General features: G+C 37.6%; 1 protein-coding gene across 4 annotated transcripts in view; it reads left to right on the forward strand.

The window, feature by feature from the left end:
• The window catches only part of GFPT1 (glutamine--fructose-6-phosphate transaminase 1), a 75,227-nt gene extending 58,150 nt beyond the window's left edge, over positions 1-17,077 (forward strand). For 3 of the 4 annotated variants that reach the window (XM_049696404.1, XM_049696405.1, XM_049696406.1), the window contains 5 exons: positions 4,240-4,354; positions 4,614-4,741; positions 5,693-5,860; positions 6,544-6,705; positions 15,537-17,077. In XM_049696404.1, coding sequence (XP_049552361.1) covers positions 4,240-4,354; positions 4,614-4,741; positions 5,693-5,860; positions 6,544-6,705; positions 15,537-15,650 — 687 coding nt within the window. In that variant the 3' untranslated portion in view covers positions 15,651-17,077. Of the gene's footprint in view, positions 1-4,239; positions 4,355-4,613; positions 4,742-5,692; positions 5,861-6,543; positions 6,706-7,347; positions 13,851-15,536 lie in introns of those variants that run through there. The other variant, XM_004277023.3, reaches the window with a different exon arrangement.
• Positions 17,078-25,753: the final 8,676 nt, after the last annotated feature.

Here is a 25,753-nt window from a genome sequence, read left to right on the forward strand (position 1 = left end):
TACTGTATTCTTGGATTGGAAGAATTAATATTGTTAAATGAACATACTATCCAAGGCAATCTACAGATTCAGTGTAATCCCTATCAAAATACCAATGCCATTTTTACAGAACTAGAGCAAGTAATTTTAAAATCTATATGGAAACACAAAAGGACTCCAATATCCAAAATAATCTTGAGAAAGAAGAACAGAGCTGGAGGCATCATGCTCCCTGACTTCAGACTGTACTACAAAGCTATAGTAGTCAAAACAGTATGGTGGTGTACAAAAACATACACATAGAATAATGGAACAGAATAGAGAGCCAAGAAATAAACCCATGCACTTATGTTCAATTAATCTATGACAAAGGAAGCAAGAATATACAGTGGAGAAAAGTCAATCTCTTCAATAAGTGGTACTGGGAAAACTGGACAGCTACATGTAAAAGAATGAAATTAGAATGTTCTCTAGCACCACGTATAAAACTACACTCAAAGTGGATTAAAGACCTAAATGTAAGACTGGAAATCATAAAACTTCTAGAAACAAACATAGGCAGAATACTCTTTGACCTAAATCGCCACACTATATTTTTGGATCCTTCTCCTAGAGTAATGGAAACAAAAGCAAAAATAAGCAAATTGGACCTAATTACACTTAAAAGCTTTTGCACAGCAAAGGAAACCATCAGCAAAACAAAAAGACAACCTACTGAATGGGAAAAATATTTGCAAATGATATGACCAATAAGGGGTTAATATTTAAAATATATAAACAACTCATACAACTCAACATCAAATAAACAACTGAAGACCTGAATACAAAATTGGCCGAAGACCCAAATAGACATTTCTCCAAAGAGTACATGTAGATGGCCAGCAAGCACATGAAAAGATGCTCAACATCGCTAATCATCAGAAAAATGCAAATCAAAACCACAATGAGATACCACCTCACACTTATCAGAATGGCTATCACGAAAAAGAACACAAATAACAAATGTTGACAAGGATACGGAGAAAAGAGAACTCTCATACGCTTTTGGTGGGAGTGTAAATTGATACAGCCACTGTGGAAAACAGTATGGAGAATCTTCAAAAAACTAAAAATAGAATTATCATATGATCCAGCAATTTCAGTTCTCAGTGTATATCTGAAGAAAATAAAAACACGAATTTGAAAAGATACATGCACCCCAATGTTCATAGCAGCATTATTTACAATTGCCATGATATGGAAGCAACCTAAGTGTCTACCAACAGATGACTGGATAAAGAAGATGTGGTATTTATATATAATATCACACAATGGGCTACTACTCAGCCATAAAGAAAAATGAAGTTTTGCCATTTGCAGCAACAGGGATGGACCTGGAGGGCATTATGCTGAGTGAAATAAGTCAGACAGAGAGAGACAAATACTGTGTGATGTCACTTAATGTAGAATCTAAAAAATACAACAAACTAGTGACTATAACAGAAAAGAAACAGAGTCACAGGTACAGAGAACAAACTAGTGGTTACCAGTGGGGAGGGGGAAGAGGGGTGTGGCAGTAGTATAGGGGGAGAGGATGAAGAGGTACAAACTATTGTGTGTAAAATATGCTACAAGGTAAAACATGGGGAATATAGCCAGTATTTTATAATAACTATAAATCGAGTATAACCTTTAAAAATTGTGAATCACTTTATTGTACACCTGTAAATTATATAATATTATACATCAATTATACTTAAATAAAAATTTTTTTTAAATATACAAAAAGTTTTCTCTATAAACTGACAGTGACTACTTAGAAAAGTACGGGGGTGTGTGTTTGGAGGGGGGGGAATTCTATTTTTCAATAGCTATAAAAAATACTTAAAAATAAGTCTACCAAGAAATGTGTAAGATATCCATAAATATTTGTCAAATAAATGAAAACTATATAACTCTTTAGACTTTTAAATTCCTAACAAATTTATAGAAATATGATGTTTCTGGATGGGAATATTGTTTTATAAATAAAATGACAAATCTGGGACAGAATCTATAGTCCTGCAACATAGCTCTAGTGTATCAAAGAGCTTAGGCTACAGGAAATGTCTCAAACTTGACATTTGAGAGATAGGGTGGGGCGAAATGGAGGGAAAATTGTGTATTTATAAAAATAAAAACAACTTAACATCTTGCACTAAAATTAATTTCAGATGAATAAAAATGTAAAGAAAAAAGAGAAAAGGGACAATGGAAACAACAGAATTAAGAAAATTTAATAATGCTTAACTGATGTTAGGATGGAAGGACTATTTAAGCTTCAAAGCATGACATAAAGTTAAAAAATTAAAACTTCTGTGTGAATAAACACCATTGTAAAAGGTTAACCTAAACTGGGAAAATGTATTTGAAATGTAACAATAGAGACCTTTTTAAGACCAACTGAAAAGAAAACAAACCCAAGTCAAAAAACAAGTGAAGAATAATGAAATTAACTTTCAAAAGAGAAAACATAAATGGCTAACAAATATGAAAAATAATCTTAATTTTTTGGATTCAAGATATGTATGGTGAAGTAGTCATGAGAGTACATTGTCCAGCAGTCTAATGGTAAAACTTCGTTAAAAGGGTAGTTCTCAATATTGCAAAGAATGTGGTAAAATAGGCATATCTCACACTCATATGTTGCTAACAGGAATCAAAATGGGCTTGGCAGTGAGACCGCAAGTTTTCAAATATTCACATTCTGTAGCCTCCGCAAATAAATGTCTGTTAGTTCAAATTTTCATTAATGAAAAGTTTGTTTTGAGCCTGTATGTCAGGCATTATGCTGAATGCTTTACATTTGTTTCATTTAATTCTCATGATTATCTTGTAAGTATTATGTATCTTTAAGAGGTAGACCATCTGAGACCCAAAAGGGAAAAAACTGCTCAAGGTTATTACACACTAGTAAACAAGATAGAAAGCATTCTGTCTTGGGAAAGTGCTTGTGATGTTAATTAAGAATAAACACATGGGCTTCCCTTGTGGCTCAGTGGTTAAGAATGCACCTGCCAATGCAGGGGACACGGGTTTGATCCCTGGTCCGGGAAGATCCCACATGCCGCAGAGCAACTAAGCCCATGCACCACAACTACTGAGCCTGCGCTCTAGAGCCTGCAAGCCACAACTACTGAGCCCATGTGCCACAGCTACTGAGCCTGTGTGCCACAACTACTGAAGCCTGTGTGCCACAACTACTGAAGGCTGTGCACCTAGAGCCTATGCTCCGCAACAAGAGAAGCCACCTCAGTGAGAAGCCCGTGCACTGCAACGAAGAGTAGCCCCTGCTCGCCACAACTAAAGAAAGCCCGTGCACAGCAATGAAGACGCAACACAGCCAAAATTAAGTAAATTAGTTAATTGGTTAATGAAAAAAAAAAAGAATGAACGCACTTGGGGAATCCCCTGGTGGTCCAGTGGTTAGGACTCCTTGCTCCCATTCCAGGGGGCACGGGTTTGATCCCTGGTTGGGCAACTAGGATCCTGCAAGCCATGTAGCGTGGCCAAAAATAAAATTAAATTAAAATAGAATAAAAAAAGAATAGCACAACTAATAAAATTACACCTACTAATAATTTTCTTAACAATATAAAGGAAAAAAATAGTAAAAATCGAAAGTAATTACTCACAGTGTTATTAATAATATGTTATTAATGTAATTATTCCTACTAATAAGATTGAGGCTTATTCTTATTTCTATTTACTTTTCTACAGTTGAACTTTAAAAAAATTTTTAGCCAAAATTAAAAAAAAAAGTAGTGAGAACAGGCAACAGATAAAAGTGAAAAATCAAAGAGAAAATTTTTTAAAAATCCAACAAAACCAGTGCAAGTACATTAAGGAGAGGCTTTTAAACCCTTATTTTTGATTTACATTCAAAGCTTATTTGGTTATGCACATACAGATTTACTCTCTACTTACCTTCCTTTGGTTCATTTCTCTTCCTTTCTTGAGGGTACTGTATTAGGGATTTCATAAGCATCCACTGCATTATAAGGAACTTATATTTGGTATTTGGAAATAAAGGTTAAGTTATTTGCTCAAATTCGGAAAAGGAGAACAGTGGTAGATTTCCTAAATACTGGTTTACTTTGCTGCTACTAATGCTGTTTTTAAAAAAATATGCACTTAAACCAGTGGGAATTTTTTTGTTTATTTTCGTCTTTTTAAACTAAAAATTCCAGCTTCTTAAAATACAACTGCAAGTAATTCTTCTGCTTTTTTGTGGTATTTCAGGCATACACAAGCCAGTTTGTATCCCTCGTGATGTTTGCTCTTATGATGTGTGATGACAGGATCTCCATGCAAGAGAGACGCAAAGAGATCATGCTTGGATTGAAGCGGCTGCCTGGTATGAAGATACTCACACACTCTACTTGTTGTCTAAGGGGGTGGGAAATAAATGGGTGAAGCTGTGGCTTGTACCTATTTAGTCAGCAAGATCTTTTTACTTTACACCTGTGCGTTTAAAACCCCCACAGTGATAGCACAGAAGATTAGAAACGTTGGTCTTTTATCGGTTGCTACCCGTATGTTATTATTATTATTATTATATTGGTTTAGTTTATTGTCCTCTTTTCATAGATTTTGCTAATATTACTTCTTAACAGATTTAATTAAGGAAGTTTTGAGCATGGATGATGAAATTCAGAAACTGGCAACAGAACTTTATCACCAGAAGTCGGTCTTGATAATGGGACGTGGCTATCATTATGCTACTTGTCTTGAAGGGGCCCTAGTAAGTCTTCTCACTTACAATTTCAGAATGTTGACTTATGGACCTGGCACATAGCCATACTTTTATTTACTTATTTATTTATTAAAATTTATTTATTTATTTTTGGCTGCATTGGGTCCTCATTGCTGCACGCGGGCTTTCTCTAGTTGCGGCGAGCGGGGGCTACTCTTCGTTGTGGTGCATGGGTTTCTCATGGCGGTGGCTTCTCTTGTTGCGGAGCATGGGCTCTAGGGTGCGCGGGCTTCAGTAGTTGTGGCACACTGCTTCCGTAGTTGTGGCATGTGAGCTCTACAGCACAGGCTCAGTAGTTGTGGCACACGGGCTTAGTTGCTCCACGGCATGTGGGATCTTCCTGGACCAGGGCTCGAACCCGTGTCCCCTGCATTGGCGGGCGGATTCTTAACCACTGCACCACCAGGGAAGTCCCAGTCATACTTTTAGACTGAATGAAATAGGTGGAAGTTTTACAAAAGTGCCTTTATATTTATGCATTCTGATTTGTTTACCTTGAGGTATAACAAAGTATGACAGAATACTTAATTCGAAAGTGAAAATCAAGAAGAGTACATTTTAGCATGATACCGTGGGTTTAGCAAGGAACTTGGGTTATTTTTTTGTCCAAATATGAATAAAATAAATATTAAGTTCTCTAGGTGTGAGATTTAATTGAGGTCAAATATGAAGCAATTGGGAGATCAGTTACAAAGAAATATGAGTACATTCATGATAGTCTAAACTCTTCAAAAAGTCCTTGTGGACTTCCAGATAGTTGTTGACATTATATTTAGAAATAACGATCAGTTAACCTGTTAGCTATATTTGCACATCAGTGATCCTTTAATACTTTTGGATAAATAGACAGGGACTTCAGACATCAGATGTCTTGTGTAATATTTAAAGAATGGGTTTTTGAAAAACAGACTGAAGACTAATCTAGTTTCTTCCTATTAGAAAATCAAAGAAATCACTTACATGCACTCTGAAGGTATCCTTGCTGGTGAGTTGAAACACGGCCCTCTAGCTTTGGTGGATAAGTTGATGCCTGTCATCATGATCATCATGAGAGATCACACCTATGCCAAGTGTCAGAATGCTCTTCAGCAGGTGGTTGCTAGGCAGGTAAGTCAGGAGCTGCTGTGAGGACACCTTGGGGGGTTAAGAGTTGGGTCACTAAAGCTTATTTGAATTTTATGACATTTAAAGTGATAGACCAGTACCCATCAGGTGGCTTACAAAACATGCTTAGTTTTCCATGTGAGTAATCGGAGATACTCAGGAGTTTTGACAGGACCTAGCTCATAGTTCTCATAATACCAGAACCAAGATCAAAAATGAGGTCTTGGTCTCCAAGTCCTGTCTTCTTCAATTAGTGTATGCTGTTCTCTTTTAATTTAATATTCTTAAATGTGTATTTCAGGAGAAACTAGATTTTACATTAATATTACTGGTGCTGTGCTTAATTGAGTTTTCTTTAGATCATTTGGCTTTGTATGTAGATTTCCAAAGATGTTAATCTCTAGTCACAATGTAGTGGTTACAGACTTGGGCTTTGAAGGCAGGTAGTCCTAGAATTAAGTACCAAGCCTGGTATTTCTTAGTTGTGTGAGTTTAAGAAAGCACTGAATCTTACAAAGCTTCTGTTTCCTTGACTGTGAGTGAGACTTACCACATGGGATTGTGAGTTTAAATAAGCCTATGTCAGTGAGGCCACGTGTGAATCGTGCAGTGCAAAATTTGCACGCTCATGTGTTACAGCCCTGCTTTTGCTTAACCAGTGATTGCGAGTGTGATTTCTTTCCCAGGGACGGCCAGTGGTGATCTGTGATAAGGAAGACACTGAGACCATTAAGAACACAAAAAGAACAATCAAGGTGCCACACTCAGTGGACTGCCTGCAGGGAATTCTCAGCGTGATCCCCTTACAGTTGCTGGCCTTCCACCTGGCTGTGCTGAGAGGCTATGATGTAAGTGGTGGACCGCTTTGGTCTGGCTTTTCACCCTGGTACATTTTGATAGTTTCCTTCTAAATTTTTAGCAATAGAATTTGAGAATTCCCTCATACATCTCTGTCACTTGTTATATTTCCATGGCCCAATGTGTAGGTTACATCCTAACATTTTCATACCCATGGACTTGAAGGAAACTTGGACGTTACCTCCATGACTGGAGATGACCTGTTTTCTTTCTGTGTTTCTTAATGAGGTAGCTATTGGAAATTCTTTATTTGGGACTTTCTCACACACTGTAGGACTCTCAGCATTCCTGGTCCCTCATTCATTGTGACAACCAAAGTGACAATCAAAACATCTGCTCTTACACTTTTCTAGTGTCCCCTGAGAGGGATGCCACCTCATAGAGGACCACAGGAGTTTTTCATGTGCCGAACTGGCTCCTTTGGAATTCTTTTTCCTGATTTCAAGTCTTTTAAAGATATATTACTATATTTTCTAATCTAATTCTTTGTAGTCTATAGTAAAGATGGTTAATGAACATGTTTTCTGTTTTCTGTTTTTTATAATCAAAAATAATTTGCTTATAGCCATTTACCCCCCCCCCCAATATCTGTATAATCTCTCAAAAATTGCTGGGTTTTTTTTTTTTTGCAGGTTGATTTCCCGCGGAATCTAGCCAAATCTGTAACCGTAGAATAAGGAACATCTGAAACTGGGCAATTAAGCAACACAAGACACCTTTTGTATTTAAAACCTTGATTTAAAATATCACCCCCTAAGCCTTTTCTAGTAAATCCTTATTTATATATCAGTTATAATTATTCCATTCAATTTGTGATTTTTGTGAAATTACCTCATATTTTCCCAGTAATTTGTGAGGGAGTTTGAATAATGGAATCTATATTGGTATTGGTGTCAGAAAGAGATTTAGCTCTCATTTTCATTAAAGGATGCTGAGTGTTGGATTTCCGGTCCCTCCACTTCAATCCGAGAGGCGGCCAGTGAAAGAGTAGTGCATTTAATTGGAATATTTAAAGCCAACAGCAATGTACTTGGACATTTAATTCAGTTATAAAGAGAAGATGCTGTGATTTATTTGGAAATTTGTTTGTTATTTTGTTTTTAAATCAAACTGTAAATCTTAAAAACTGAAAACTTTTCTTTGTGGGATTTCTAAGTTGTTAACCTTAGTGTCTCAAACTTATTGCCTGTTATCTGTATGTCAAGGTATCTTAGGAAGATAAATAGTATAGTGGTGTGTTGGTTTTCTCCAGCCCTTGATAGAAAATACTTGCACAATTTCATAGCACAAACTTTAAATTTGAGCTGCTTTGTACAATTGACAATATGATTTTAAGTTTGAAGATGGGATACGTACATGTTGTATATCCTACTCCTTGTTTTTTCATCTCCTGAAAGTGGCTTTTAATTTCCTCGTATCTGTAGTTTTTTTTTTTTAATTACTGCTGAATGACATTTTATCTTATTCTTTGAAATCACCACACAGAGTTGCTATCAAATGTCTCAATACCAATATATTCAGAATTCTCTTCAACTTTGTCCCAGAGAAGAATTACCTGCAGTTAATTTTAACTTCTCTCACCGCCTTGTTGCATCAAACTAGTAGTACCTTTGTGCCAATTTGGAAGCTCCTTGCAGTTGTTTGGAAGATTTACAAGTCTTTTGACTAATCATTTGACTCTAAATGTATACGATGGGCTAGAATTAGAAAAAGCTATATGCTTTACACTGATGTTAATGAAGGGTTATATAAAATTTAGTATTACTTTCTAGGAATTTTTCTCTCTGTATATTCTGTTCTACCCCTGAAAATATTTAGGAATGAAGAAGATATAAATAATACTGAGGTGCCTTCAGCTAGCTAGTGTCAGAAATGGAAACTTACAATTTAGATTAAAAAATTTGAAGTAGAATATTAGCTTGACACCCAAAAAGTTGTAATAATTTCTTCACGGAGCTTTTTTGGCCACACCTTGGGCGTTACAGGATAGTGTGTTTATGTTTTGGTTAAGTCCTTCTCTTTCAAAAGTTTTCACTTTTAAATTGTGAAGGTAAGATATTTAGTATAATTAAGTAAGCTCAGTCTTTTCCTTTTTCTGTGTTTGAACTTCTTGATGAGGTTACGATTTTCTAGCAGCTATTGGAAGAGAAGCATAGAATTCTGCCTTGTGTTAGGGTTAGAGAAAGAATTGGCATATTTTGAGGTAATTCAGAAGGACTCTTAGATTAAGACTAGAAACCTGTTTAAAATGAAATAGGATTACTGTTCACATCTATATAGCTACTATAGCTATATTTATCTATTTTAATTGTTTCTAATATTATTGTGTAGGCCTGCTAGTTTTAGTATGTGTGTAGTATCATTCTTATGTTATATTAGCATTTTATGCACATGATTTATATGGATTTGTAACATTTCCAAAGTTCAGATTAGCTTTCTAAGTGAAACTGATATGTGAACTCAATCATTAATTTTCAGTCTCTGTTTCCTCTCCCTCTCCGTGTGTGCGTGTTTGGTGTGTCTGTCTGTCTTTCTCTAGCTCTCAAGCACACATATACACTTCAGGCTAGGGTAAGTTCTAAACCAAATCTCAAAAACCAATAGTGAGAAAAAAAAAGTGGTATTTTCCAAACAAACGTGGCTTCCATTCCCTACCCCTTCTTCTTGCTCCCTACCCTGTTTAACGTAGTGATGTTTAGATGCTTTTATGAATTATGAACACAAAAAATACTGTAATGAGGCAAACTGCTAATAAGTGTGGATGCTCAGTTAAAACCAGTATAATACAGGATAAGAAAATCTGATTTTTCAAGAAAGATATTCTACAAAAGGAGTCCTTTCTGTCAAAATTCTTTCTTGTAGTACATTTAAAATTTAAATTCACTCATGTATAACTTAGAGTTCCTTACCGCAGGTCATGAGCCCTTTGTAGGCCAGAGATCATGTTAGCATCTAACACATGGCCAAGTACATGATTGTAACTTTGGCATCAGTCAGCTTTTCTGTCTTTTTAAATCACCTATGCCATAGGAATAGATGGTAGGAGGAAACTTAATGTTAACTGTTTTTAGTTTGTTATAACTCTGTCAACACCCTATTATGGGAAAGTCACTGTGCAAGAAACTGAAAAATACATCCTGTTTAAAGCAAAGTCCACTTGTCCCCAGATGGACTCATCACTCGTGGAGACTAGGATCATTGGAAGGCACAGGGTGAGAGAGTAGAAAAATGAAGTTGAGCTGTTAAATGTTGTGAGTGGATTTGTTCACTTAAATCATGGTCCAAGTTTTGGTGCATATAATGTTCCTAAGAGGTGAAGTGCATTTTGTAGAGTAAGCTGTTATCACAGGCTGTAGATCCATGTGTCTGTGGTCCTCTAAGGAACAGCAGTCATTAGATTCAAAGGTGAAAACAAGCATCACAACTAAAAGGGAACTGACACAGTGTGATGTGCAGATGGGGCTGTCAGAGTGCTAATAAAGATTTTCTCTCTTAGGTTCCTAGGAAATTGTTTCCGAGATGACGTTGTCTTATCCTTTTGAATACAGGTCTCTTGACCTGAGTTAATTATGAGGATGAGAGGAAAAGAACCCCTTTTTAGCTCCTTGGTAGTGCATTCCTTTGACACATTTCTATAACTCTTCAAAGAAGGAAAACCAGCTGAAATGTTTGCTTTAACAAACATATTTTAAGAAGTCCTTTGGGATCAGTTTCCTCTCTCTCTTTTTTTTTTTTAAATTAGGATATATACTATAGCAATAAAAGGGAACGACTAATGTTAATTACTTATTGTATGCTACAACTTAAGTGATTTTTCTAAAAAGCACAATGTCGTTGAAAATATTTATTTAAAAAGAATTCAGAGCTCACATTGAATTTGTGAAGGCCAAAGAAATTGAAGGGAATGGTAAAGAAAGATAAAGAAGTCTTATATCCACATATTTAGTAGATGTTGTATACCAGAATACCAGGTGGTGTTTTACCTGCGAAAACATATTTCAGATTACTTTCTTTGTTTTTAGTGTTAGAGCCTCAGGTTTAAAAGTTTTAACAATTAAATCATTTTTTCCCCACAATATTTAAAGATTGTTAATCTGTCAGTATTTCCCTAGCTTGATGAATTTAACTGTATCTTTAGATCTGTGACATGATAACCAGTAGGAATGGTAATATTAGCTTTGAACCAATAGTATCCAGGGTTAAAATAAAAATCATAGTTAACTAGCAAAACCGTAAAGTTATGCCATATTAACTTGTGAGTCTGTAATAGCTTGATATCAATGTTATGGAATATGCCATAAATAATGGCTAACGAGAACTTTTTAGGAAATTCTCAAATTACCTTTCTTACTACACTAGTTTTCAGAATGAATATAGAAGTGATCCTGTTAGCTTTTTAAAACTGTTCTGCAGTTAATTTTTATTTTTTGCTTAAATAAAACTTTCAGTATTTGTTTAAATTATATTTCTTGTGAGCTAGAAATTTTAGAATCATCCTGCCTTTGTTTCAGTTTTCTGTTCTTCAAGATGAATGTTTAGTTTACTGAGCCAGTTGGTCATTTCTTCCTCATGTCTTCTGAGTCCAGTGACTATAATTCTGAACTGTGAATAAGTTACCAAAAACTTGCTGAGAATTGCATTTTGAAGCAATTTGCCAATATTTGAAGTGTATACATGTTTGTCATTGTGTTAAAGATTGTATTGTACTAAGAATGTAGCCAATGTTTACTTTAGTTGTTGGTAAACATTTTTGATGCTAAAAGTTTATTCATTACTGTTGCTTTTAAAAAGAAGAACTATTACATAAATATATTTAAAAGTCACGTCTTCACTCCAACTTCCCAATTATTTAAAAAGGATTGTTAGATAAAACAAAGGCTCTACTTTTTCTGATGTTATACTCTGTAAATATTATACTTTCTCAAGTCTTTTAGAACTTTTTGTGACACTGTGTTGTTTTTAGCAAATTTACTAAAATTTGGGTATATGCAGTGATCAGCAACTTTGTTTAAGTGAATTGATAGTTGCAAAAGAAGGATATTTAAGATGGGTGAATAGCAAGTACAGCATATACTCCAAATCTAAAGTTTCTGTAGTATCTGGCAATCTCTTAATCATTGAACAAAGAGTCCTTTTACAGGATCCTTTTATAAACAGCAAGCTAAAATCTCTATCCCTAGTGCTTACAGCACTTGCTGTGTTTTGCAGGAGACAGAGTTATGCCAGGGTGGTTTGAATGAATAGATGTGCTGTGTTGCCTTCCCATAGAATTGAGCCCAATCTCTCCTCTCTCTTTCACTCTGTGTTGCTCTGCAGCAAAGCCCAGATCCACACCAGCATGGATCATTTTTTCCACAGGCCACATTTTTTTACATAAAATTTAGCTTTACTCCTAGTGAAAGGTTTTCTTCAGATTCTCTTCAGTTCACTATCAGTAAGTATTTACCGAGTGCATATTAAAGGCCAAGAAATAATCTCCCTAAAAATTAAGAGGCCACTTTTCATTGAAGTGGATTTGAGGAAAAATAAGTTCTTTAATTTTTTGGGTGAAGGAAAGAAGTCCTTAAGTTTCTCCCATTAATCTGAGGTTAAGTTGTTCTATCTAATTTTAAAAAAATGATGTAGAAGCTTTATTAGTTTAACAAGCATCCTGGAGATAAAAAGTAATCTTGTAGGGCTTCCCTGGTGGCGCAGTGGTTGAGAGTCCGCCTGCCGATGCAGGGGACACGGGTTCGTGCCCCAGTCCAGGAAAATCCCACATGCCGCGGAGCGGCTGGGCCCGTGAGCCATGGCCGCTGAGCCTGCGCGTCCAGAGCCTGTGCTCCTCAACGGGAGAGGCCACAACAGTGAGAGGCCCGCGTACCGCCAAAAAAAAAAAAAAAGTAATCTTGTAATAGTATACAGAGAAGTTGCCAGGTTATAGGTCATTTAACCAGCTGACCCCTCCCCAGGAAGTGTATATGTAATAAGATAAATTTATTATTCTCTTTTTGGTTAGCATGTACACAAGAGATTATTTCCAAGGTTGAAAAGACATATTCGTGAACTTCATATTAACATGATTCATTGACTCAAAACGCCAAGGTTCACACATGTATTTCTTATAGAGAATGCTGTTATGTAGCCATATTTCCTTTTTCATATTTCAAAAAATTTTTGATATGGAATATGGATGTGTAATTGAAAATATGGAATAAAAAACAGAGCTTGTAAACAATTGGAGAGGTGCACTCTGGTTAGAATTATAGTTATTTCCTTCCCATTCATTTATCAATCTGCCTTTGTATATGTTTATATAAAATTAAAAAGACTATATGCCTGTTAGAATGAAAGCAATTGGCATGTTTTCATATGCTCTTAATTTCTGCAGTTTAGCGACCGATTGCATTATTTCTAACAATGCGAATAAGGTACATTGTGGAACTCACAGCTATTGCACACCCAGGGGATATTTAGAGGTTAATTTTTACCTCCATCACTTAGCTCTGTATGCTTTGAAATGGAGATAAATATGGTGAGGTCTTAGAAGGAAAATGGCCAGAATTCCCAAAGCCTGGAATATAGGTAAATACTCATTGAGAGTTCTAGATGCACTATACCTAAAAGGCAAATGATCACTTGTTCTTAACTAATATATTCTTAATTTGTGAGACCCAAAGGTTGACATCCATTAGTTTTAGATTGTCGTGCAATAGCCAGGGTGCAAAGGTCTAGATGTGTCAGGATCACTACAGTTTGTTTCTGCCAATGGCCCCTTTCAGGTGACACTGTTGTTGGCATTAAGAAAAGCCAGTGTGGCATCAGTCAAGGATGTTTTACTATGGCAAGTTCAATGTGAGATGGACTCGTTAGAAACCTCTGTCTTCAAATAATGCCCCTAACTGGGATGGAAAATAGTCTGAGACGATAAAGACTTTCAGTTTCTAGGTAATCAAAATTGCATTAAATTCAGGTTTCTTTCTGTTAGACTTGAATGTATCTAGCCAGTGTGATTTATGGGGACTTCTGGTGGTGGTTGTTTTTTCCTATTTACTTTGTACATAGAGTTGTTTTGAAATATTGAGCACATTTGCTTTGAATTTTATCTCTTGCTTTCTGTTTTGTATTTGTCGTTTGAATAAAATTATAAACCCAATATTGATTTTATTCTTAATTCACTTTTACTGCTGCTATGGAGAAACCTAGGAACCGTGGGAGATCTTCGTAGGATTTCTGTCTTATGTTCTTGGTTATTAACTTGGAATCATGTGTTACTGAAGTTCAAAGCATTTCTTTCTTTGAAAGAAACAAAAAATTAATTTTAAAACTTCTTCATATAGGCAGTCTTTTTCTGTGCTTTAAGTGAAGTGGAAAAATATACTGGCTTCTGAGCGCAGAATTCACTTTACTGACACAACATTAGTAACTTAAGTCCTTTGAGTTGTTTTCTTAGCAGAGACAGATTTATATCAATTTATTTGCAAATTCCTGGTTGTTCCTGTGACAGAACACAGGAATGAAGGGCAGTGACTGAGATTCCCCAAGATAGAGACAAGTTAGCTGCCTTACAGACACATTGGTCTCTTCAATTTGACCTTCCCAAAGTGATGTTCTTAAGTTACTGGTTCTCGACTCCTTTGGGCTTAATATGCTGAAATGAAGTAAGGGCAGCTCTGAGAATGCTGACAATCACCCTATCAGAAGATAGGGCTGATTTTTAATGTTATTTTTAAAATTAAAGAATCTATAATGGCTTGGCTTTTGCTCAAATAGGATGCCTCAAAATTTAATCATTATTTAAATAGATATTCTCTTCACAAAAATTTAACAGCCAAGTCTTGCTTTTCTTGTCAATCTTAACCTTGTGCTGTCCAGTGTACTGGGTACACCAGGTACACAGATCATATGAAACAGGACCCACAGACAGATGAACTCAGCGTAAACAACATATATCTCTGTGTGCCTGCCATAGCAGTTGCTTAATAAAATACTTGCTGACCTAAGTTATAGTCTAAGTAGCATTTTTTCCCCCTTATTTTTTCTTTCAGTGCCTTTACTTGCTGAGTTAGAGTTTGGTCAAGAAATTGTAAATCACTACTGGCATTTCCAGTAGGAAAGGATTTAATAGGGAGAATTGGGTTTACACAGCCGTTAATTCTGGGAAATGCAGATCAGGGAGGGCACTGTGAAATCTGCCAGTGTAGGAATTGCAGCGAGCTACTGTCGGTGATCTCAGCTGTCCAAAGCATCGGGGTGGATGATTGTCAGGAAGATATTGGTGAGTCCCACATCAGCTATCTGATGCCCATTAGTCTGTTTGCAGTTGCCACTAGAGAATAGTATTTTACTTCTCCTTTCCCTTCCAGATTGTGCGCAAATGGCTCTCATTGGTGAAATCTAATTGTATCTCTGTGTACAGGTATCCAGTAGAGGGGAGAATTTAGAAGGGTGAGGATAGTACAGAATATTGAACAGATGTTGTCCATCACAGTTCACCCTTTGGAATACACAGCATCTATACTTACCTTTGTATCCATGTTTAAATTTCCAAAGAAGAACAAAAAGAATATCATGATTCTGCCTGATACACAGCAACTATCCCTGTTGAAACAAAGATGCAGTCACCTTCCCCAGAAAAGAAGATACATTTCATGAATTTCTCTATCCATCTCTGTGTGATGTTTATTCCTCTTCCTTAAAAACAATCCCCCTTGTTATGAAAGTCTTATGTAGTCTTAAGTAGAATAATTGGAAGGAGAAGGGGGAAAAGTTGATTTATTACATAAATAAATGTGTGTGTATACATATATATATATATATAAAAATATATATAATTGTGCAGGGACACGGGTTCGAGCCCTGGTCCAGGAACATCCCCACATGCTGTGGAGCAACTAAGCCTGTGTGCTACAACTACAGAGCCTGCTCTCTAGAGCCCGCGAGCCACAACTGCTGAGCCTGCGCCCTAGAGCCCGCAAGCCACAACTACTGAGCCTGCGTGTCACAACTACTGAAGCCCGTGCACCTAGAGCCTGTGCTCTGCAACAGCAGAAGCTACCACAGTGAGAAGCCTGTGCACTGCAATGAAGAGTAGACCCCACTCACTGCAACTAGAGAAAAAGCCCATGCGCAGCAACAAAGACCCAGCGCAGCCAAAAATAAATTAATTAGTTTTAAAAAAAAGGAAGATGGAAAAATATATTACCTAATCAACAAAAACTGGGGCTCTCACTAAAGGATCTCTCAAAGATAAACGCTAAGGTGAGGGGAAAGTGATCCCAGAAAGATTTGAGATGCAACATAAATGAATGGTGAGCAAAGAGACACTGAAATGAGGGTAAATCTAGAGCACTGACTGTCCAAAACAGTAATAATAATTTTTTAAATTTGAGAAGCTATAGAACAATCCATGATAAAATGCTAGACAATAATATAAGTTGGGAGTGGGGGAGCATGGTTAAAACATAGTAAGTCCCTTTTTATTATGTGAGAGGAGGGTAAAGATAATAACTTTGGATTTTGTTAAGTTAAATATATGCATGTTAACATTTTTATGATATAGGGTATAGTTTCCAAAGTGATAGGAAAAAAATAGAATTTGGGAAATATATCCAAATACATTGGTAATAAACAATGTAGGAGACATTTAAAACAGGGACAGAGAAAAGCTGAATGTGAAAATGTTCACTAGGCAAATTCTAATTCATGGAAAATTGAGGGAGCTATAATAATATAAGATAGATTTTAAATAAAAAACGTTAGTTGAAAATTGCGCAGCTGCTATGGAAAACAGTATGGCAGTTCCTCAAAAAGTTAAACGTAGAACTACCATATGATTCAGCAATTCCATTCCTAGCTATATACTCAATAGAACTGAAAACAGGGACTCAAGCAAATACTTGTGTGCCGATGTTTATAGCAGCGTTATTCACAATAGCCAAAGGGTAGAAACAACCTAGGTGTCCATTAACAGGTGAATGGATAAACAGAATGTGACAAATACTTATTCGGCCATAAAAAGGAATGAAGTGTTGATACATTCCAAAACATGGGTGAACCTTGAAAACATGGTAAGTGAAATAATTAGACACAGAAGGACAAATATTATATGATTCTGCTTATGAAATATCTAGGCAAATTCATAGAGACAAAGTATTAGATTAGAGGTTAACAGGGTCTGGGGGAAGGATGAATGGGTAGTTATTGCTTATGGGTAGAGAGTTTCCATTTGGGGTGATAAAAAATTTTGAAAATAGACAGTGATGGTGATTTCACAGCATTGTGAATGTAATTGATACCACTGAATTATTCACTTAAAAATGGTTAAAATGCCGAACTTTGTTATATATATTTTACCACAATAAATTTTTTTTTACATCTTTATTGGAGTATAATTGCTTTACAATGGTGTGTTAGTTTCTGCTGTATAACAAAGTGAATCCGCTGTACGTATACATATATCCCCATATCCCCTCCCTCTTGAGCCTCCCTCCCGCCCTCCCTATCCCACCCCTCTAGGTCATCACAAAGCATCGAGCTGATCTCCCCGTGTGATGCAGCTGCTTCCCACTCGCTATCTATTTTACATTTGGTAGTGTATGTCAGTGCTACTCTCTCACTTCGTCTCAACTTCCCCTCCCTGCCATGTCCTCAAGTCTGTTCTCTACGTCTGCGTCTTTATTCCTGCCCTGCCACTAAGTTCGTCAGTACTATTTTTTTAGATTCCACATATATGCGTTATATATACGCATAACGGTATTTTTCTTTCTTATTTCACTCTATGACGGACTCTAGGTCCATCCACCTACAATAAAATTAAAGTTAGAAAAAAAAATCCATAGACAGAAAGATTTTTTATCATGTAATAATAAAAGTTTTAATTCAACCGATATTGTAAGGCTTTTTAGTTTTTGCTAAATGGTGGATGTACCTTTGTGCTTCCTTGATTACTAATGAGTTGAGTGTCTTTTTTTATGCTTATTGACCACTTTCTTTTTTTTTTTCTTTTTGTAAAGTGTCTGATCAAGTCTTTTCAAAATCAGTTTTTGAAAACTGGATGATCTGTTGTTTACTCTTTGGTTTATAGGAGCTCTTTATATATCCTGGATTCTAGTTCTTTGTTACGTGTATTGCTATTGTCTTCTCTCACTTGTGATTTCTCTTTTCATCTTCTTTTTGGTGTCATATAGAAATTCTTGACTTTAACATAGTCAAATTTATCATTATTTTCCCTTTATGGTTTGTGTTTTTATGTGAATTGTTGGATAAATCCTTCTTCCTAGGTCATAAGTATATTCTCCTGTATTGTCTTCTAAAACCCTTACAAGCTTTGTTTTCATCCTTGGATTAAAAATCCTTCGATCTTTAGTTCACCTGGAATTAATTCTGAGTTTGGTGTGGGGTAGGGATTCATTTTAAATTATTTTTATGTGGATGCCATAATTCCCTGCACTATTTACCAAAACACTCACCCTTTCGCAATTTCCCTGCAATGCCACCTTTATATCAAGTGTTCACATGTGTGGATCTGTTTCCATGGGCTATTTGTCTCTGTACCAATTCAACATTATTCCCATTATGTAGCTTCATAAAAAGTCTTGATATCTGATAGGGCAACTCTCCTCTCACTGTTTTTCTTCTTGAATGACTTGGTTATTCTTTTCCTTTTGCATGTACTTATATAGAAATTTTAGAAACAACTTGTCAAGTTGCACAAACACAACTGGTGACATTTTTATTGGGATTGCATTAATTTCATAAATGAATATGGGGAAAATTTCATGTTTCATGCCACAGTTTCATGGCATCGAGTCTTCCAGTCTATATACGTGGTTTGAGCACATGTCTCTACTTAAGTCTTCATTAATGACTCAATTTCTGTAATTTTAATCCATAGAGACTGTAGTAGGCTGAATGATGACCCCCACAGATATCAGGTCCATATAAGGAGCTGATATGCCTTACCATATAAGGCAACCTATATATGTTGCCTTATATAGTAAGAGGATCTTTGCAGATGTGATTAAATTAAGGAGCTTGAGATGGGGAGATTATCCTGGATTATTCAAGTGGGGCCTCCGTGTATGTATCATTATAAGTAGGAGGCAGAGGGAGATTTAGCACAGAAGAAGATGTGAAGGCAGTTTGACCACAGACACAGAGATTGGAGTGATGTGGCCACAAACCAAGGAATGCCAGCAGCCACCACAAGCCGGAAGAGGCAAGAAAAGGACTTTCCCCAAATTCTCCAGAGGGAGAGTGGCCCTACCAACACCTTGATTTCTGCTCAGTGGTACTGATTTCCGACTTTTGGCCTCCAGAACTGTGAGAGAATAAATCTCTATTGTTTTAAATCACCAAGTTTGTGGTAATTTGTTAAGCAGCCACAAGGAAACTAATTCAGAGAAACTGTGCATCTTTTGTTATATTTATCCCTAGGTAGTTGATAGTTTTTGTTTTTCTTATAAATGGTATCTTTTAAAAAATTTCATTTTCTAGCTCTTTGTTGCTGGTATAAGAGAATATGATGAGATTTTGTATGTTGACTTTTTTTTTGCTGCAGCGTTGCTAAACTCACATTAATTCTCATGGATTTTTCTTTGTACACAATCATGCTACCTGTGAATAATAACAGGTTTGTTTCTTCCTTTCTAATCCTTACACATTTTAAAAAGTTGCCTTACTGTGTTGCCTAGGACATCCAGTACAATTTGAATAGAAATGGTAATAGGAACTTCCTTGTTTTGTTCCTTACCTCAATTTTCAATGTTTTGAAGACTTTCAACATTTTACCATTGTTTTATATTTGCTGTAGATTTTTGTAGACATCCTTTATCAGGTTAAGGAAGTTTTTCCCCTCAAATTTTGGTTTGCTAAGTATTTAAAAAAAAATACCATACGGCTGCTTAGGTATAACAAAAGCTTTTTCTGCTTCTTTTGAGATGGTCATGTTATTTTCTTCCTTTAATCTGCTAATGAAGCAGGTTACATTACCTTCCCAGGGTAAACTCAGTTTGGTCATTTATAGGCTGTAAATTTCCTTCTACAAATTGCTTTACGTTGTAGTGTGTAATATTTGGCATATCCATTCAAAATATTGATATTTTTGAATTTCCATTATGAGTTCTTCTTTGACTCATGGCTTACTTAGAAGGGTTTCTTAATTTTCCGACATGATTCTAGTTATCTTTTTGTTACTGATGTCTAACGTGGTCAGAGAACATACTCTGAATCATTTTAATCTTTTGGATGCCTGCTTTCAGTCTGGAATATGGTCAATTTTTTCAAGTGTTCTATGTGTACTTGTCTTTAATATGATTATTATGCTGTTGCTGGGTATAGTATTCTATATCTATCCATTAGGTTGTATGTCAATTGTGTTGTTCAAATCTTATATATCCTCATTGATTGTTTGCTTGTTCTGTCAATAACTGAGAGAGATCCACTATGACAGTGGAACTATCTCATTTCTTCTCATGTTACTGCTTTATATGTTTCTTCTCATATATTTGCTTTAGATATTTTGATACTATATTTAGATGTATACATACTTCAAATTGTTATTGATGAATTAAATTTTTTTTCTTATAAAAGAACCCTCTTTATCCTCTAGTCATAATTTTTACTTTAAGATTCAGTTTGGGGACTTCCCTGGTGGCGCAGTGGTTAAGAATCCACCTGCCAATGCAGGGGACACGGGTTCGAGCCCTGGTCCAGGGAGATCCCACATGCCGCAGAGCAGCTAAGCCCGTGTGCCACAAATACTGAGCCTGCGCTCTAGAGCCCGCGAGCCACAACTACTGAGCCCGCGTGCCACAACTACTGAAGCCCGTGTGCCTAGAGCCTGTGCTCTGCAACAAGAGAAGCCACCGCAATGAGAAGCCTGTGCACTGCAACGAAGAGTAGTCCCCGCTCGCCACAACTAGAGAAAGCCGGCATGCAACAACGAAGACCCAACACAGCCAAAGATAAACAAATAAATAAATTTATATAAAAAAATGATTCAGTTTGTCAGTAATACAGTCACACCAATTTTCTGCTGGTTAATATTTGCATGATATATATTTTTCATCTTTTTATTTTCAACCTTTTTGGATCCATTTGTTTTAGATACAAACTATTGTAAACAGCAAAAAATTAGATTTTTAAAAATCCAATTTGAAAATATTTGTCTTTTAAATAGAGCAATTTATATTTAAAATGTAATTTAGGTTCATATAGGTTTATACCTAGAGTTTTATTTTGTTCCTTCTCTTTGATCTGCCAGTCCTGTGTTTCTTTTTCTCTCCTTTTTAGGCTCCTCTTTGGATTAAGTATTTTTTTATCATCCCGTTTTTTTTCACTTCTGTCTGTTTGGATATTATACTCTGTTTCTGTCCTTTTAGGGGTTACTGTAGAAATCACAATATTCTTATATAACATATCAAAATCTGAAGTTGATCTATGTTATCCTCCTCCCAGACTGTGGAAGGACCTTAGGAAATTTTAACTTTGTTTCCCCACTCCTTACTCATATGTTATAATTAACATATATTTAAATTATACTATGTAACCTCATAAGAAATTATTATTCTTTTATATGGTCATTGTTCATTTAGATTTATGCATGTTTATCTTTATACATTCTTGCTTATCATGCCTGTGTCTGGGATTTCTTCCTTCTGGCCCTGGCTCTCCTCTGGTGGTTCTGGCCCCTCTGCTGCACCGTGGTAAGTGCCCCAAGCTTCTCCCCCGGCCTCAGACCTCAGGCGGCTCAAAGCAAAGAATGACACAGGTTAACTGGACCATGAGTAGGTAGAGGGCAACAAGAAACTGTGTAAATAATTAACAATAAGTCTAGCGTCTTGTGTACAATTTTTACAAAATTGGCAAAAACTAACATGATCAGGCTTCCCTGGTGGCGCAGTGGTTGAGAGTCCGCCTGCCGATGCAGGGGACGTGGGTTCGTGCCCCGGTCCGGGAAGATCCCACATGCCATGGAGCGGCTGGGCCCGTGAGCCATGGCCGCTGAGTCTGCGCGTCCGGAGCCTGATGCTCCGCAATGGGAGAGGCCACAACAGTGAGAGGCCCGCGTACCGCAAAAAAAAAAAAAAAAAAAAGTGCAGATTCTCAGGTCAACAGCAGAGACTGTGATTCAGTGAGTGGAGTTGCAGTCCAGGAATCTGCATTTCTAACAATCACCAAAGATAATCTGGGTACAGGTGGCCAAGAGCCACACTTCGAGAAACATCACCTTTAGATCTCATAGCTTCATTGGGTCCACTGTACAACCTCTTTATATTCATGGGCCAACCTACTTAAGTCTATTCTTTAGACCATGGTATGGGAGGGAGCACTGTGTGCTCCTGCAGATCTGATTCTGAGTGAAATAATAAGAGAAAAAGTACCTTGTATGTTGTGGTATTGTGATTTATAATAAATGTATATTTGGTCTTTGTCTAGTTTCTGGCACAGAGCTCCTAAAACCTTGGAATTTCCTGAGTGATGAGCATCATAAGATGCTCTTATTGTGTTAATGAGGTGACTTTTGGAAAGCTCCTAGGTCACCTAAGGATGGGGGCTGGTTGCCAGGGGAACCAACCACGTGATTAGAGGGTTAGAACTTTTAGTCCCATCCCCTGATTTCCAGGGAGCGGAGAAGGGCTGGAGGTCGAACCAGTCAACAATGGCCAATGATTTAATCAACAGTGCTTATATGAGGAAGCTTCCAGAAAACTCCAGAAGGACGGTGTTTAGAGCTTCCGGGTTGGTGAACACGTGGAGGTGCTGGGAGAGCATGGAAGCTCCATGCCCCTTCCCCATATGTTGCCTTATGCATCTCTTCTATCTGGCTGTTGATTCATATTCTTTAATATCCTTTGTAATAAACCAATAATCTGGTGAGTAACCAGGTTTCCTGAGTTCTGTGAGCTGCTCTACCAAATGAATTGAACCCAAGGTGGGGGTGGGGGTGGGGGTCATGGGAGGCTCTGATTCATAGCTAGCCAGAAGCACAGGTAACAACCTGGCTTTGTGATTGGCATCTAAAGTGGAGTGCAGTCTTGTGCGAATGAGCCCTTATCCTGTGGAATCTGATGCTATCTCCAGGTAGAGAGTGTCAGAATTGAATTAATTGCTTGGTGGTGTGGGGAACCATTCCCCCCATTGGAATTGATATCAAATTATTAATATAGTTGTTCAAATATTTACAACACTTTGAAGAAAGTAATGATGTAAAAGGCCTCATTTATGCAAAAAGTTGTTTTGCTTCTCTTTTCTTGCTCCCCAGTTGGTGCAGGGCTAAGCAGAGGCGTTATTTTTTTGGTGTGATGCTTAGACTGAAACACACTAAGATAAGCCAATTTGTCCTTCTCTAAAAGTCATTTTGGGCTCCCACATACCCTGGGCTGAGTTGGAAATGTGTGAATTGAAGCCTGAGTTGAGATTGAAAAAAGATAGTGAACTGGGGTCATGAAGCCCTTAAACACTTATTACCTGAGAAAATGTGTATAAAGGGACTTTTAATCCTGTAATGTATGTAACATATGTAATATATGTAGCATATGGAAGGGGAAACTTACCAGAAATGTGAATGGGAAGTAGGTAATAGAGAGAGAGATGGTATTACTTATTCTCTATTAAATTAAGAACTTTAAAAAGTAAGCACAGAGCTTCCCTGGTGGCGCAGTGGTTGAGAGTCCGCCTGCCAATGCTAGGGGACGCGGGTTCGTGCCCCGGTCTGGGAAGATCCCACGTGCCCTGGAGCAGCTGGGTCCGTGAGCCATGGCCGCTGAGCCTGCGCGTCCGGAGCCTGTGCTCCGCAACGGGAGAGGCCACAACAGTGAGAGGCCTGCGTACCACAAAAAAAAAAAAAAAAAAAAAAGTAAGCACAACTATAGCAAGCCAGGTTTTTTTTTTTTTAAAAAGGGAAATCCAAAATTTGACCAAACTTAATAAATAACCTTAACTCTATGTATTCTAAGCTCACTGTATCTCTGCAGGTCTGGTTTCCCGGTATCTCAAGGAGAACATTTCAGGTAAAAGCCAAATGATTCTCAATCATAAATCTCATGCTTTATACACTTGAAGATAATAAAGTCCTTGATTCCAGTTAATTTCCCTTTTCTTTTCTATTATCAATGCCCCTGTCCTTTTGAAAACTGGAATGTGGAATCCAATGTGGCAAATGGTAAGAAGTGGGAAATGCTACTGGAAAATAATCTGATGTCAATTTACTTTTCTCCTGGAGTAGAGCCATCCTTTCCCCCAGTGGTTGGGCCCGGACCATCAGCCTCGGGTGAGCAGACAGAGAGGGTGGCTGTCACTGGGGCATTCTCTAAAGGTCTCTCCTGTTGGAGGGACCAGAGATCCCCGCTTGGGTGTAAGTAGATCAGACATATCTGGACATGTCTGAACGGATGGGCGGGGCCCCCCAGATGCCTATTTGGGTGAGGGCCTGAGCAGCCTCCGGAGGATTAGACTAACCCTTTGACCTCAGCCGCTGGAGGGGAGGGTACACTGAGATGGGCCAGGTGCCACCACTTGGACTGGCCTTTGGATATGTGGCTGGATTCTTTGGATGGCAGGGGCATCTTCTGCTACAAATGTCAATAAGACAATTAGACAGTGTGTACAGCAGCCTGGTTTGATGCTTACTAATTGAACAGAAACCAAGGGACATGAGGGCTTCTCTGCAGCTTCACCACATACCAGAGGGTGCCCTGACTTCCAGGGAGAGTGCAGAGGTGATGGGGACCCTGTGGACACCACCGAGGGATAGCCTGCACTACATCTGTCTTGCAGTGGATGTGTTCAAGGGCATGTCTAATTACACCCCCTAAGATGCTCTGTGAACAGGTGGGAGAAAAACCCAGAGCAAAGGTGGGTTACAGCTGCCCATATGTTAATATTATTTCATTGGCCCTGCAGGCTTGTGGGGCCCAAGGAAACTTGGGTTACATTAAAAAAGGAAAAGCATACTGTAGTTGGCAAACAAAATGTGTCTTTGTGTGTGTGTGTGTGTGAGAGAGAGAGAGAGAGAGAAAGAGAGAGAAAGAGAGAGAGAGAGAAATGAGCTTCCATTTAGAAGCTTTGGCCGTGGTTTCAACTGGTTCCTCTCCACTTTTTAAATGATATTTTCTGAGCCTGGAAACCAAGCAGGCAGATCATGGAATTTTGGCTGGAGATGTTTTTAAAAAATGTAGACTAGCAGTGAAAAAGGAGGCGGGAATATGGCTGGGAGGCTTTTATGGGCTGCAAACCAAGCAGGGTTACCATGGTGGTGCTTCTGCTGTTTATATAAACAAAGGATTTTCCTGACAAACATACTTCATATTTAATAATCCTCAATCCACAGTGTGTAGCTAGTTCAAGCCATCTGGACTTGAGTAGAATTTTATTATTTCGCGAGGCTGTTTTCAGGCATCCTGTACCACTTCAAAATTAAGTGTTAAGTACCGATATCTTGAAGTGCAAGGGTGAGAGGTGTCTAATAATTGGAAGAGAGTTTAACCTGCAATATGACAATGTAAAACAGGCTTTTCACAGATCTACAGTCTATTGGGCCAGCCTCCGCTGCCATTTTAATTCAGTTCACGTGCCTGACAAAACACTTACCCCACCTCCCTATCTTCTCGGTCTCTCTTAAGAGCACTGCAGTCTCCCAACTGACCATGCTTCATATTGCCATTGCCCCGGATGGTAGCCCACATCCAATTATTTGTGAAGTCTTAACAAGCTCCTGTATTGTGACAGGACTCATTCGGTTATTAGTAAGGAAAAAACCTACTCTCTTTAAGTGAAGCACAAAAGGGGATTTATTGGTTCATGTAACTGGAAAGGCAGGGGTAGATCTGGCCTCAGGAATCACTGGATCCAGCTCACATGCCCACATCTCCAGAGGGTCCCAGATTCTGGCACATCTGACATTGTTTGCTCTAGGTGGACTCAGTTCTTCTAGAAACTTTTTTTTTTTTTTTGACTGCGCCTCGTGGCATTTTAATTCCCCAACCAGGGATTGAACCTGGGCCCTTGGCAGTGCGAGCGTGGAGTCCTAACCACTGGACAGCCAGGGAATTCCCC

The sequence above is a fragment of the Orcinus orca genome, chromosome 13, assembly GCF_937001465.1.
Source record: "Orcinus orca chromosome 13, mOrcOrc1.1, whole genome shotgun sequence".
Lineage (NCBI taxonomy): Eukaryota > Metazoa > Chordata > Mammalia > Artiodactyla > Delphinidae > Orcinus > Orcinus orca.